The sequence below is a fragment of the Malania oleifera genome, chromosome 7 (assembly GCF_029873635.1).
Source record: "Malania oleifera isolate guangnan ecotype guangnan chromosome 7, ASM2987363v1, whole genome shotgun sequence".
In the NCBI taxonomy this organism is placed as follows: Eukaryota; Viridiplantae; Streptophyta; class Magnoliopsida; order Santalales; family Ximeniaceae; genus Malania; species Malania oleifera.
The window spans coordinates 78,143,651-78,158,848 of NC_080423.1; the positions used below are offsets into that span (position 1 = coordinate 78,143,651).

Below are 15,198 nucleotides of genomic sequence, written 5' to 3' on the forward strand. Positions count from 1 at the left end.
GGAAATTAAGATGACCAGGTGGAGTCTTGCTTTTAACTAAGGGTTTTTTTTTTAGAGGATTATTTCATAATTTTTAGAATTTTGTATAATAATAATAATATAATTATAATTATAATTATAATTACGTCATTTGGGTTAATTAGTTGATTGGATTGATCAAATTATGACAGCTAGGCTATCAGTTCACCTTTTGATTCAATTTCAAAATATTGAGAAAATATTTATTTTGCAACTCTTTTAGGATTTTTAAGAATATGATGCTTCTGACATTTCACTCTTAAGTTTGTTTGAGTATGAGAATCTGATGTGACATACATATTTATGTTTTGGGAATGTAAGAATTCCAATAAACATGAGTATCCTATCCCCACTTCCCTGTGAAAAAGTTTTATGAAAATCCTATTCTTATGGTAATCTTATTTTTTGGAGCAAATTTCCCTCACTATTTGACTTTGGAACTATAATATAATATAATATAATTATGCTCTATTATTTGATTTAAAATAATAAATTACTAATAGACTAAAAGAATTTTTAAAATTAGCATAAATATTGAGTATTTTAATTAAAACTATATAAAATGCTAATTAAAGATATTTATTATAAACATTTAATTAATTATTAATTATGAAACAATTAAACTTTAATTTAAGAAATTTTTAAATGACAATTAAAAATAAGACAAAAGATACTCACCTCATTTGAGGTTTGACAAAAAGACAATTATCTTCCATAAGGTTTCAAAAATGCCACAAACCTCCTCTGAAACTTAAAAAATATCACAAATCTCTCATGAAATTTACCAACAAAACACATACCTTTCCTAAAAAAATTGCATTTTTTTAGGATATAAGGGGAGGTTTGAGTCTTTTTGGTAAACCTCGGGAGAGAACCTTGGAATTTTTGAAACCTCGAGGTAGGTATTTGGAATGTTTGAAACTTCAGAGGAGGTCATCATTTTTTATCAAACCTTTGGGGAGGTCAGTGTCATTTTGCCCTTAAAAATATTAATATAAAATTTTAAATAATTTTTTAATTAAAAATATTAAGAATGTTAAAAGTATAAGTATTAATAATTTAATTATTTTTAATTAGATAATATTTAAATCTATTAAAAGTACAAATATTTATGTTAATTAATATTTTAATTGATATTTGTAATTTATTAAATAAAAGTAATATTATTGTTATTTTATAAAAACTTAATATAATTGTTAATATTTAGATGCAATATTATTTTAAATTTATAATTGTTGAAAAATTTAAGATATAAATTTAATTAAATATATATTCTTGGTAGCATTAAAAAATATAATGCTTCTACATATATTCTCATTAGTATTCTCTATGTTAAAACATATATTGATATAAAAATCCTTTGAATATTTTTAGATTGAGCTAAATGAAAATATTCCCATGAGCCTAAAGAAAAATAAAATCTCCAAAAATATTATTTTCATGAAATATTTTTGATGCCGCGCACACATTCAGAGGTTAAACTAAACGACAGTCGCCCGGCCTAGTGCATTCTCTGCAGCTGCTGGAAGCGCTCGCCACAGCGACTACTTTAATGGATTCCTCTGCTTGTACCGTGAATCAATCCACCGGCAACAGCGAAAACACTTCCTCCTCCCATTTTCTCAAAACAGTTCAGTTATTTTCTTGTTAGGAATTTACCACTTCAAATTTGCCCCTATGTTCTCTTTGGTATTTGTTTACATTGTCTTGTTTTTCATAGGTTTGCTTGCAAGATTGGTGGTTGATAAAAGCCGAAAAGGACTTCAATGGCAAGAGACTGGCTGTTGCGGGGTATACATCTAGAAAGTAAGATATCTTTGCACGGTCTTCCCTATCAGTGTTTCTTCTGATGTTATTTTTTTTCACTTATATATATCAGTTTTCGCTGATCTTATTTTTGTTCTTAATTTTTCTTTGTTTCAAATGGTGTAAATAAGAGGTTTTTCTTTCCTACAAATTAAAAATATGACGCCAGAAGTTAGATTGGTTCATTTATTAAAATTTCATTTGGTGTGGTACCTAACTTGAGTCCAAAAAATAAAATTGTTGAAATGAAAAAGTTAAGGTGAATGAGTGATATAACTTTAAAAGAGAAGGGAGATTTGGTATATTTGTTAGAAATTATAAAAACGAAAATTCCGAAACAAAAACTAAACTAAAAGCCAAAATTTTTTCTAAAACTAAACTAAACTAAGAAGTTGATTCAAAATGCTCATTTTTGTCTTGGGATGAAAATATATGATTAAAAAAGTAGTACAAATTAAAAATACTATAGTAAAATTATTATATTCCAAATTTCACTTTACTAGAACAATATTATTGTACATGACAATTAAAAAATAGAAAAAAATATTTTTTGAATGACTTTTGTTATTTTTTTTGAAGTTTTATTAGCATTGTTTTTGAATCCATATGATCATTTAATTTTAATTTTAATTAAAAAGTACGTATAAAATGAATGATTTAATCCAAAAAAGTTAATATTAAAAATTGTGGTAGCAGGTTGCCAAAATAATTGAAAACCATAATTTCAAACAACCAAAAATCAACAATAGAAACAAAAAACTGGCAACATAAGCAAGTGCGTTTTCATAATTTGTTTTGTTACTGTATAGAAATGAAAATAAACAATAGAAATGATACCAAACAAATCCTAAACCAGGGAATGAACATATTTGCGGTAAGTTACGCGTAGCACCTTTAAAAGATAAGGGAGGAGCATCTTGGTTTGGGCATTGGCAGCATAGTCAAATAGCACATCCATGAAGAGAAGTGAGCTAGTTACTATTAGTGGTGGAATAAGATATTGAGTAAGAATTTAATAGCCCTTAAATTGTTGAAAGAAATTGCCTAAGATCGTGTAAGTTAGCGGAAAAAGATTCATGTAGCCGACTTTACCTAGTAGGACTTAAGGCTTGGTTTGTTGTTATTGTACCTGTTGACATTCCATTGGATGCTAGCATCAAAATGCCAATATGATAGACCGATTGAAAAAAGAAATGGAAGCTATTCTTGTGATGTGATGCAGTGCATGGCATTTCCAACAATTGGAAAAATAATAATAGAGTCCGTGCATATGAGTTTTGATGCTTAGTTTTATTTATTTATTTATTTCTCATTTTAATTTTTTATTTTACTTTTAGTTTTTGCATGAAGGGTAACTTAGGCGCAACGGTAAGGTTGTCGCTGTGTGACCTGGAGGTCATGGGCTGTAGGCATGGAAACAGCCTCTTGATAAAAAGTAAGCTAAGGCTGCATACTATAGACCCATTGTGGCCCGCTCCTTCCTCGAACCCTGCATATGCAGGAGTTTTGGGCACTGGGCTTCCTTTTTTTTTTACTTTTAGTTTTTGCATGAGTTTTGCATGCTTTATTTTTATTCTTGTTTTTAATTTGATTCTTCTAAATTTCTGCTTTGAGTGTTTTGTATTATAAATTGCAAAAATGCACAATTAAAATGGGATTATATGAAAACTTAAAATGGATATCTCATATGGATTTTTTCAATGTTTGGAAGGAAAACAAGAAAACAAAATAAAGCAAAATAATGACATACATTAAGTACCTGAATTAGAAACTCATTGAAACTTTTATAGACTAAATGTAGGTGTGACCAGTAGACAATGAAGTATTAGTTGATTCTTTTACTCCAATATCCTGCTCCCCAGAGAAAGAGAAACCATTAATTGTGTAAACTTTCAATAAAGGCATAACTTTCTCTCTCTCTCTCTCTCTCTCTCTCTCTCTCTATATATATATATATATATATATATATATATACATAGACAGACAGACAGATATATCTGTCTATCTGTCCGTCTCTCTCCGTGTTTCTCTCTCTCTCTCAGCATGAACATATAAAGTTATAAAAATTTAATCGTAAATTGCCCTGTTCTTCTTTGGAACAAATGGAGGGAACAAGAGAGGTAAACAAACACAATCAGAAGATATTAATTTAACTGCTTATTGCTTTAATGGATATACTCTTATAAAATGAGTTAACTTTTGTTCAAAAGATACAAGAACACTTAAAAAAGAAGCTTTTGGCAAGAAAATATAAGAACTCCTGCAACTAGAATTGCAACCATTAAGGGGGAGTGATTTAGGCTAGTCTCCTTAATGGTTAGAGCCTTTGATGTAGAATGCACATAACCAAATGAGGAAAGATAAACATAATATTCAAAATGAAAACTTATTTTTATATTTTATGTATTAGGCAATTCATTTCTCGTGAACATTCACATTTAGTAGACCAATAATAAATATCATTACCCTTCTTCCGAAGAAAGCCAAAAAAGAAAAAAATAATTCTGTAGCATCATTACATCTTTTAGATTTGAAATATAATCATTTTTTGTACCTGATCCAGAAAGGAAGCAAAAAATGGACTCCCTAATGCAGAGTCTTTTAATAATTTAATAAAAAATATACTTCTCTACATTTTCCGCACATATTCATATGTCCTCTTTAGTATATATAGCCTTGCTTTAAATTTCTCGGTTTATAAATAGGCTTTTAGGTTTGTTGTTGGGCTGTTTGGCTCTTGAACCCTTGCCCTGCAAGGTTCTTAAGATTAGACCATGGATAAACTAAATTTTTTCTACATTTTACATTATGTTATGTATTGGGATGGCTCGAGTAGTATTGAGAAACCTATCCTTGATACCACGTCAAATCATCTTGGAGTGCCATTGCAAAGTCCACTATCGCAGACCAAGGCCCCAACTGAAACATCACTCTTGAAGCAACAACCATTGTGTGCAATGCTTTGGAGTCACCGGCTTTAACTTCCCTAGATCCTCCTTTACATGTAACTTTAACTATTGAGCTTCTGTATTGGCAAAAAAAGTTGTTGGTAGCACCCGTGTCAATCATGTCAATCATAGCTTTCATATTCCCTGTAACGGGTTATTTATCATCTATTTAGCTCTTCATGTGCAATAGGGCTGCATGCTTAGGACTGTTAAAGCTTAATATACATTGTTGGTCCAAATTGGGGTACTGTTTTTTCTTTGGATAGCAGGAGAGGGGGACTCTGGAGCTGGGAAGGTCTTCCAAGAATGCTTAGGTTGGTGTTCACCATTTGAAGGAAGCTGCAGAGATTCTGAATGATGCAGTTGGGGGGGGGGGACTTTGGCTGGTATGCCGTACAATGATGCTTCAAACTATAGTGCATAATGCTGTAAGTTGTGGCAGTGTCTTGGGGACATCCTGCTTAGAATTCTGTTATGGAAAGACAGGGATCTTCTAAGCTTTTGAAAGGTGTCCTTTCCATTCCTGATAGTTTGTCTAGTTTATCAAATATAAAACTTTGTATAGAATTCTGTTCAAGTAACGGATTATAGCTAATTGAAAGGATCTTCTGATCAATCTAGAGATCATTTGGATTACATTAGTAATGAGAGATAATGCTACTGAGGGGGATTTTTATCCTTCCATTAGTCCTTTTGGGGTGAGAGAGGTGACTCAGATCCTCAAAGTCTCTTGGAGGGATGGGTATTAAATTGATTAGCTCTATAGATAAGGAGGTTAGAGTTTTTGTTTCTACTAAGTCATATTAGAGGAAGAAAAAGACGGTTAAAAAAGAGTTGAGAATTTAAACTCTTCTATTTTAGAGGGAGGACATGGAGGAGTATGAGGTAAGATTGTTAAGATATGAGGTTGTTGAGTTCGGAATGTTATAAGGCTAGCTGACTTCATGAAGAGGTTTTTTTTTTTTGGATAGAAAAGAAGAAGAGTTTAATTATGTAGATGGTGTCTAAATAACATTGTGTTTTTACAAGTTAAGCTTTAGTATATCGATTATTTATTTATTTATTTTCGGGGGGTGGGATCATTAGGGATATTTGGTATGGTAGGAGGTAAGGATTGTGCAGTTCTTACTTCTTACAGGGCAAGACGCTAGGTTGACACCTAGAGTTGAGTGTCTCAATGGTTGTGGGGGGAGAGTGTTCATTAAGGATATTAGACCTGCATTTCATTCTTAGTTTGTTTTTGTTCTCCTAGATTATTATTATTATTATTATTATTATTATTTTTTTTTGGGGGGGGGGGGGACTTAAATGTTTTTAGGTTTCAGAACAAGAAAAATGGGGGTGTTAGGTTTTCTTTGAGTATGCATAATACTTTGTTCTCTTGCCATGTAAGGGAGAGAGAGTGGTCGCTAATTGGTTGGATGGATTTTGTTAAGGAGTGAAAGTATGAATTTCTTGACCTTATTCAAAAACTATAGGACTAGTGTTTGACCATTTGTTTATTTATTTTTTAATTTTGTTGGAATCTAGAAAGGTTAAGTGAGGCCTTTTTTGTTGAGAACATGTGGATGGAACATCCTTCTTTTTGTTATGGTGATTGTTTGGTGGTAGGTTGGGAGGGATATTGGTTTGTGAAGAAGCTTAAGGGGGATTGAAAGAGGTTTTAAAGAAGTGGAATTTATAGGTGTTTGGAGATATCATATTGGAAAAGGCTAGTATTTTGAGTGGGTGGAGTGTGTTGGATAATAAAGAAGGGGGGTGGAGAGGCTCAATGCTTTTTTTTGGTAAAAATGTCTTAGAGACGGGGTAATTCTAAAGAAGGTTTGGAGTTGGAGGCAGAAAACAAAGTCTTAAGTGAGTGAGGGAGCATGAATGTAATTCAAAGTTATTAAAAAAAAGGCTAACAGACAAAAAAGACATAATTGTGATGAGTAGGTCGTGAGGGATGCTTGGATTGGCGAAGTTATCTTTTAGAAATTTTTTATATTAAGGAGGGTTATGTTAGGCTGATGACTTGGGGTTTGGATGGAATCCTATTCCTAGTACACAAACGTCTTGGTTGGAGAGGCATTTTGAGGAAGAGGAAGTCAGTGCGATGGTGTTTGGACTTTGGCCTAAAGAGGGATAAGGATCTAGGCTTAGATGTTAACGTTTTTTTTCCAAGAGTGCTGGGATGTGTGGATTTACTTGAGAATCTTTTATGAGTTTTATAGGAATGGAGCCTTGGGGAGAAGTGTAATTCTAACCTTATCACCTTTGTGCCTAAGAAGAGTAGATCGGCTAAGGTGTTAGATTTCTAGTCTATGGCTAATTTTTTTTTGATAAAAGAAGTATTAAAAGAAAGAAAGAGAAATTACATCGTAGCAAGGACAAGAATTTCCTCAATGAAGCAAAAATAAACAAACAATAAAAATAAAACTACGTAGACATTATCCTAGAAAACCCCTCTTTAAACCCTTCCCTTCATATTTCACTGAATACTTCAAATTTGCTAATTCCTTCTGACCCTTCTTGACCTTAGATTTACTAGCATTCATCCAAATTTCATTTCCTCTGTAATTTGACATGTGTAGACCCAATTCATCCAAAAAATGCTGTGTTCGAAGATTTTGCTCAGAAACCTCCTCTACAGGGAAGGGCAAAATTCCATCTTTTCCTAATTGCTTTTCTTTCGTATCATCATTTTCCCAAATGCTGGTCCGTTGGTTTAGTAATTAGTGTATATAAGATCATTGTTAAAGTTCTTCGATGATAGTTTGAGTTTGTTGCTTAGTGATATTGATTGGCTCATAGTTTTAATACTGGGCCCAATAGACATCACAGGTCTAACTTTTTTCGGTCTGGTTGATGAACCAAAAAATGGAGCGACCCAAAGTCCATTTGGTAAGAACTGATGACTTGGCCTAACCAGTCGGACCTGGTGGAATTGACAAGTTGAATCAATTCTCATTAATGAAAAAATGGAATGCTATTTTGATGACGCTTGAACCTAGCAGGAGGAGTGAAGCACCGCTATGAGTCACATTCAGTTTCTTAACAAATAGTATTTGTGGTCGAGTCATTTCACATCCATATATACACTTACATTTACACATGTTTTGATGTCTTATCCATCATGTAGATTGTACAATATCATAATATGTAACTTGCCCAAGGCATCAACTTAAATGGATTTTTAATGAAATAAAACTTTTTTCTTTTTGATTTTGGATTTTTTTGACTTTAATATGGTATGATAATTAACGAATTTCAATAATATTTTATATAAAAAAAGGTAGCCCGGTGCACAAAGCTCCTGCGTATGCGGGGTCCACGGAAGGGGCGGACCACAATGGGTCTATAATATTTTATAAAATAGAAAATTATAGAATTTATCTAAATTATCGGTAGTAATTATTTACTTATAATTAGCTAATAAGAAATTATGAGTCTATGGCCACATATTTGTAATATTATATTTGATGATTGTAATATTATAATTAGGTAATGCTGACATCACTGGTTCAACAAATTTGACCCACTTGCCTACTCAACCCAGTGGCTCCATTGAGTTAATTGTTTGGGTTTTGAAAACATGGTTTTGCTTGCTTAAAGTTCCAAATTGTGGTGCTATCTTACTAGCAAATGTGGCGTGGAGGGTGTTCGCCATAGAAAAAGGAAGGGTCTCATGTTTAAGTTGAATTTTGAATAGGCTTATGATTGGATTAGTTGGGAGCTTATGGATAAGGTGTTTAGTTGGAAAAGCTGTGGAAAGAGGTGGTGAAAATGAATGAGTTTATTTAGCACACTTTTCCCCCCCCTATGATTACCAATAGGGAGCTGAAATCATGGTTTGGGTCTTCTAGGGGGGTTAGACAAGGGGATCCTTTGTCTCCTTTTTTGTTTGTTCTTGTATGTGCATTGACTAGATAAGCTGTGGACAAAGGGGTTAGTGAGTTGTTGAGGTGTATTGTATCCCACTATTATTTTCTTCTATGATGATAGTAGAGTCTTTAGTGAATATTCTTACCATTTTGCACGATTGTGAGAGAATTTCTGGTCTTATAATTAGCTTTGGAAAGAGTGGAATTGTGATTGTTAAGCTAATTTCTGATAGGGTTTTGTAGTTGACTTCCTTAGCTGGGTGTGTTGTTTTAGATTGGCCTTCGACTTACTTAGGGAAGTCTCTTTTTTTAACCTTTTTTGATCTTGTGGTTACCAAGGTGGTAAGGTGCTTTATTCTCTTTAGATGGCAATATCATTCTCATTTAGACTAGTTTTCCACCAATCCTTTGTATTCCTTATCCTGGTTTAAGATTCCTAGTTGTGCTGTTAAAAAAGATTGAGGGGATTATGTTTGGCAATTTGATGTCTTATAACATTGCTTTTTTACCATTCCTTTACTTGTCCTTGTTTGAGATTCCTGGTGGTGTGGTTAAAAAGATTGAGAGGATTATGAAGGATTTTCTTTGGTCAGGGATAGGTGGGAGGAGGGATCATTTGTTTAAATGGGAGGTTATGTGTAGGTTTAAGGAGGAGAGGGGATTGGGTTTTGGCAATATGGTGTTATAAAACATTGGTCTTATGGGCTAATGGTTGTGGTGGTTTCCATTAAAGGTGAACTCACTTTGGCTCTGAGCAGAAAGTAAAATTGGCTTTCATGTGAATGCGTGGGGTGCTAATATGGATTGAATGCTCATTTGATAGTCCTTGGAGGTTCATATCGCAAGTTTACCATTTGTTTTTTTCTTTGACAAATTTTAAGCTGGGGAATGGTACTTGTATTTGCTTTTGCAGGATGTTTAGTGGTCTAAGGTGGATTGTGAAATTTATTTGTAGTAGGAGGTTTCAGGTTTGATTCTGTAGTGGGTGTGGGTTATATTGGTAAGGGCAGGCTCCAGTACCTCTTATTCATCTGTTACCCAAGGGTGGGAGAGATGGGTATCTTGGGTTTACTCTCTAGGGGTAGGTCCAATGTGGCCCTTCGTTGGAAGGGTTCTCGGTTCTTTTAAAAAAAAGTTTGGGTGTGGGAATCTGCTTCACTTGCTTACTTTTGCTCAACTTTATGCCTTTCTTTCCTTCATAATGTTGTTATTACACCCTTTCTAATTTGGATGGTGATTCTTTTTCTTATGATTTTCATTTTGGAAGGGATTTGAATGATGGGGAGATGAAGGAGCTTTTTCTTTGTTTATTGTGTTGGAGGGTTCCATATCTCTAATAACAGGGATGCCAGGGTGTGGGTTTTGGATTCTTTGGGTGAATACTTTTTAATAGCCGATTGTATTGTTTTTTTTTTTTCGGTTTTCTCTGTGTTTAAGGATTCCTTGTATATTTTATATTTTTTGTTCTAATAAATATTCTTTTTATATTTAAAAAAAGGTGAAGAAGAAGATTTTTGTCTTCAATTTGAGAGCCTAAGAATCCACTAGGGGTTCATTATATCCACAAGGAAGAAAGACAAAAATTCTCGAAATTTTGTAATTTAAAGGAAATTGACCAAAATTTATTTTTCTTTGTGAGTTTGAATCTTGTTTATAGAATATTAGTGCTAAAAAAGCTTAAAAACCCTAAAAGAACATATTAGTGATTATCCCATCTTATATGCTAAAAATAAAATGCCTTATTTCTTCTATTAAATCCGGAAACTGATTAAAATAAGCAAATATTATATAGAGTCTCTAAAATCTGAAAAATAAATAAAAATAAAAACATGCTATTGATGGTCATGAATTTTCATTCTAATTCTACAGCATTTCTATTTTATAAAAATGTTGGCTGCTTCTTTAGAATTCTTGGGTTGACTTGCTGCAGTTTTTATGTGCTAATTTTTTTTTTTAATAATTTAATGATGCGGAGATTTTTTTTTCCTCATAGAAGAGTCTATTTGCTTTTCTACTGTAGGCAACAAGCTGTACGCGTGTTTGCATCTGCACCAATTACCAAGAGACATGATGTCTTCACTCTTGAGACAGCTGATGGGATATGTGTTATCATCAAGGGCATCATAAACAAGTTCCGCACAAATCAAAATGGTTTCCCTTCTGAGGCATGCAGATAGTTGTGCTTCCTCTACTGAGCATGATATACATTAAGTATAATCATATTTTGGGAAGTAGATGATATCCATAGGGCATTAAGTTCCTTTTGAACTAGGTTTCTGCTTGGAATTATTTGTTGCATTTGATCAAGCATATGAAGCCAATATATGCAGAAGGCATTGGACTCCACAGGCCTCAAGATTTTGTATGCAGGACATGCATTCATTGACATTAATTATTGTCCTTCCAATAGCAATAAAATGTTGTGAGATACATTGAGGATAGAAAATCCAATCGGTTAGTAATGTATTATGTGAAGGGCTTAGATGCATAATTTAAGTAGTTTACCAATTTTTTAGCCTTTAATTTTAAAAATCCAATGGTGCAAATTTACTCAAATTTTAATATAATACAAGAATTTGAGTGCCAATACTTTCTAGGAAATGGTTTTAATTAGTGATGGGAATATTATTGATGTCAAAGCTGTAGGGTTCATTGGTGTGATCAATGGGCTTTGATGCTTGGATCCTGTTCTCACAAGGAGCTGGGATGTTATGACTTTTCCATCTTGGCATCTACTTATTGTTATATGGTTGTGTGTTTAAAGTGTAAAACCTCTCATTTGATCATAATGATGAAACCGGTGTCTTGTGCCTCAATTGGATCTGCTCTAGAAAATGGTGGATGCTTCTTATTGTGTTGGCAGTGGTGGCATGCACTGGCCTAAAGGACCTGCTGAGAGTGACTCTCTAGAGCAGAATTCAACAATGTCGTTGAAATGGTGAGAGTGGCTCCTTTCACTCCATTGGGTTTGTTAGATATCTAGGGTTAAAAAAGTGAGGCCAAACAATGTCTCTCTCTCTCTGTACATGTGTGCACATGCGCATGTGCGCCCTTGCGTTTATACATACATATACATATGTATGCATGTGTGTAGGTGCATAATTCACTGTGCATTTTGCTCTAGATCCATGTCTATCTACATATCTCTTCAATACACATTCAAAAAGTGTGTCTATACATATTTGAGTATAAATTTTTGAATTCTGACACCACATCGACATGGCTCCAACATGGTGCGGTTATTTTTTTATTGATATATATATAAAATGGAAAAAATGTGATGTAAAGATTTAAAGAAAAAAGCAAAGTGCCTTTTTTGCTTCAAAAAAGCTTCTTAATAAAGCTTTTCTTTGAGGCAAAATACATGGATGTGAATAAACTTGACTGATATTTATCAATTCTCGAGTATGTGAATGCAATTTTAAAATTTGATGGCTGACATGACTGTTGTTATTATTACTAAGTTAGTTTTACCTTTGGTTGGTATGTCATATGATATATGTATTTATATATATTTAATATACTTGCCCATGCAATGTCACTCTCATGTCCTACTCTTTTTTTTGGAGTTTTCTGTTTCCGTATCTTTGTTTCTGTTCATGTTGTGTCCTGTATCTTGTATCCGTTTCCATGCTTCATAGACTTTTATTGACTTAAAATCAGACTATAGGTTTGCCATGCCATGTAATATGGTTCAAGCTTGTATAGTTGTGACCAAAAGCATGTAAATTGCTGCAGGGGTTGATATGGCATCTCTGTGTGCACATTTATGTTTGTACTGAAATGATAGATGTAATGGCTTAATTATATTTGCTTATATTTCAAATTGAAATCACTTCTTGACTATCAGCTTGAACGCAGGTTTTCAGCCAATTTGTGCTTGGTTTTCCTCCTTACTGGGAGGATTATGCTGGAAATTACTTTGATGCAGAAGTTAATATTGGAGTTGTTTCGAGAGGTAACTCTAATTTTAACAATCTTAACCATGCATATTATGCAGTGCGCATTGGTTTGATATAATTTTTTTTTTTAGAATGTGTAGTTTCTTGTCCATACCTTACTAAAGTTGCACTCTAAAATTGTTTTTATTTTTGTTTTTGTTTTTTTTCTTTTGTTTTATTTTTTTTCAAAATTCATTCCCCCTCCCTCTGTCTGAGTTTACATCATTCTCAGTAAATGCAAATTCAAGTACTACTTCTATGGCCTCTTTCTTGCAACAAGAAACTTCATATGAAGATGAGATGGGCATTACTGAAGACATGCATGATAGCAACAAAGATATTTTGGGTAAAACAAAATTGGGACATGAAAGCAGTGGAGTTGTACAAATGGAACAGTGTGACCTCCATCAGATTGGTTTTCATAAGTCTTCAATTGTAGATCAGAAACTGCTTTCTCAAATTGTGTCTGAGATGCTCAACACTGATGCCTCAGAAACTTCAAGTTTCACAGATCCTGTGAATTTTAATGTTGATAATGTGAAAAATGATGCTTCATGGAACCTTCCCTTACAAAGAGGTTCTGATAATGACATTGTTAGTTCATTTGAGGATACTGTTGTAGTGCCAGTAGAACCTTTTACAGAATCTTCTAGGAGAAACTGCTCAGAAAGCAATAAGGATTCCAAGGAAAGATCGCCAGGGAATGGTGGCAATGCGAATTCCTCTGCTGTTAATAAGGTTTTCTCGGTTGAATTTTGCGGTGTTAATAATTCAAATTCATCTACTGCTGGTGTTTATAGAATGCAAAAAGAATTTTCTTCTGCAGCATCAATTGACGATAATATTAGAATTCTTAGAACATCTTTAAATTCTATTAGCAATGCCATGAAGTGTCCTAGCATGGCCTCAGGCTATGAAGCAAACATCGTTACTCCAACCAAAGTGGATATTGATATTCTGAATGACTATCAAACAGAGGATATTGCTTCAAAATGTCATGTGAAGTGTAAAATCAATGGCCAGAATTCCCTATCAAAGGCCATTGGGAACCCAGATGAAGAGAAATTGGACCTACATTCATCTGTTAGAAATTTCAAATCAGGTGAAAATAAGAACTTGCCAGGGGAAATTTCAGGGCCACCTGAGGGAAAAGTATTGAAACAACAGTCAAGAAATACTGGACGAAGACAGAAGGAAAGGCAAACTATCTGTGGGTTGAAAGCTAAGAGAAATAATTTAAATTCTGATTCAGTGAGCTTTCGTCATGTAGAGAATCTTGGAGAAAATGTTGCGTCTGCTTCAGGAAGCAAAAATGTCTCGACTAAATCCGACGTCGAACTTCAACTGCCTGTCCATAAATTGAAGAAGAAAAAACAAAAAGATGTTTGCCCGCAGAATTTGCAGTCCTCTGTTCATATTGATGCAAAACACAAAACGAAGCATGGAAATAGTTCAAATCAAATTGTTACCCGAAGTAAGAGCACATATAAGTCGGTTGGGTCTTCTGCAAGGCTTGTTGACACAATCCTCTCAAATGACTTAAAAGTTAGAGAGGAGCAAAAAAGCAATGCTAAAGAGGTAGACTCATCTGGGAAGCATGCTAAGGGGAATTTTAATGCTACACAAGTGAGCTCTTTTTAGTGGTTTCTTATATAAAAAATATTTTGTTTCCCTTCTGTGTGATAATTTTGCTGGTTTTCAGTGCATGGACAGCCCTTTTAATACACCATTATATGGTATGTTAACATTGGGTGATGATTATCATGTGCCAAATTATATAATAAGGGATGAGGCTGTAATGATCTGGTGTAATGCTATTTGGGTGAGATTGCCATTTGGTCTTTTTGGCCTCTTATTTATGATAAAACAATTTTTAATGTAATTGCTAATAATGATTAATGAATTATGAAGATATAATCTGCCATCCCCATTGCCAGTTTCTGTAACCTGGCATAACAAATTTCATTTTCAGCATTAAAATAAGCATGAAAGTTGTATAATGTGGAAACTAGTTTGCTGAAGGGGATCCTTTTGAAGTAGCCTGCTTACTATAATCAGATACGGATGCATCAGTTACATCTGTAACAGAGTGCCTGATATGATATAGATGATATGATGTCCTAGTCCTTCTGATGATGGCTATTTATAGAACATTTGATGATCCTATTTCCGATTGATGAAGTACTGCTTTTGAGTTTTCTTATGTAACATTATTGTGTGCTGAAATGGGCTAACTTAAGAAGAAAAAGTGAATGGAATAAGAAGTAAATGAGATATTATATTTTCTCAATCGTATGGCAACTGTTCCTTTATTAAAATGCTGCTTAGCCATTTGCGCATTTTTGGTGCTTCTAATTGCATGAAATCTTGTGCTTCTTAGTGAGGACGGTAAGCACTAGATGCCTGTGCTGTATCTCTAGAATCTAGGGCTTTTTAGGCAATTAGGTTAATGTTTCCAATCTGCTTTTGCCAATGCATTTGTTACTAAGGTTAGTAAGAAAAGAAAAAAGAGGAGAGGAGAAGTAAGTTAATGTAAGGTGGGGGGCGAATAGAGTAGTCATACCTCTTTTAGGAGTGCTGAGACATGTATAATATTAAAATACTTGTTTATGAAAACTCCTT

General features: G+C 33.6%; 1 protein-coding gene across 1 annotated transcript in view; it reads left to right on the plus strand.

Annotated features, from left to right (window-relative positions):
* The first annotated feature begins 1,498 nt into the window (after positions 1-1,498).
* The window catches only part of LOC131160534 (kinetochore-associated protein KNL-2 homolog), an 82,124-nt gene continuing 68,424 nt past the window's right edge, over positions 1,499-15,198 (plus strand). The window contains exons 1-5 of the mRNA XM_058116318.1: positions 1,499-1,648; positions 1,739-1,824; positions 10,656-10,800; positions 12,497-12,593; positions 12,809-14,202. Of these exons, the coding sequence (XP_057972301.1) occupies positions 1,571-1,648; positions 1,739-1,824; positions 10,656-10,800; positions 12,497-12,593; positions 12,809-14,202 (1,800 nt within the window). The 5' untranslated portion in view covers positions 1,499-1,570. The remainder of the gene's footprint in view (positions 1,649-1,738; positions 1,825-10,655; positions 10,801-12,496; positions 12,594-12,808; positions 14,203-15,198) is intronic.